General features: G+C 62.4%; 1 protein-coding gene across 1 annotated transcript; it reads right to left on the minus strand.

Annotated features, from left to right (window-relative positions):
- Positions 1 to 389: 389 nt before the first annotated feature.
- MNEG_14712 (hypothetical protein) lies at positions 390 to 725 on the minus strand (the record flags this gene model as incomplete). Its single annotated transcript, XM_014036817.1, has 1 exon — positions 390 to 725. A coding segment is annotated over one exon (336 nt), but the record flags the coding sequence as incomplete, so codon positions are not given.
- Positions 726 to 761: the final 36 nt, after the last annotated feature.

Raw genomic sequence — 761 nt, forward strand, 5'->3', positions numbered from 1 at the left:
TCAAGACCAGCACAGCAGCTCCTCTCATGATAATGGCCAATGTCACACTGGCTTGCCCTCTGTAGTAGTGGTTTGGGTTGCCGCAACAAGGGGGCGAGTTGACCAGACCCTGACGTGCAACTGTCGGCCCTACTGCTGCATCAATTGGTACAAAGCAGCATGCGAACTACCAGGCAAGAGACAGTCAATCGTCGAGCTTTGTTACTAATCTCAGTGGTCTGAAGTTGTTGGTTCTTTTGGATTGTGCATGTGGGTTTGCGCGCATGATTGCAGCACAACAAAGCCCAAGCCCCAAGATCTTGATGCCCCCAATCAACTGAGAACAGATAGGAACCATGGTGCAAGCTATTCGCGCGCGCCTGCAACAGCAACTCAAATTGGTGCGCATGCTATCTGCTGGCGGCCGCCGCGCCGCCCCCGCCGCTCGAAGCGCCCGGCCGCGGCGACGAAAGCGCCCCGCTTGACAGGGAGTCCCGTGGCGGCCTCGCCTGCTGCTGCTGCTGCTGCTGCTCCACTGCTGCCGCCTGCTGCTCGGCCGGCTGCTGCTGATACAGCTGCTGGTACTGCTGCTGCTGTTGCCGGCCGTCTTCGCCGTCCGTTGGTATGTGCAGCCGGTCCAGCACGACCCTCCTCTGCCGCTCCTCCTCCTCCATATGATCCTCCTGCCTCGAAACGAAGCTGCTCAGCAGCTGCTCGAACGGCGCCCACGGCGGCGGCGGGCCGAGCTGCGCGGCGGCGGCCGCGGCGGCGGCGGCGGCGGC

Source organism: Monoraphidium neglectum, assembly GCF_000611645.1.
Source record: "Monoraphidium neglectum strain SAG 48.87 unplaced genomic scaffold scaffold04705, whole genome shotgun sequence".
NCBI lineage: Eukaryota > Viridiplantae > Chlorophyta > Chlorophyceae > Sphaeropleales > Selenastraceae > Monoraphidium > Monoraphidium neglectum.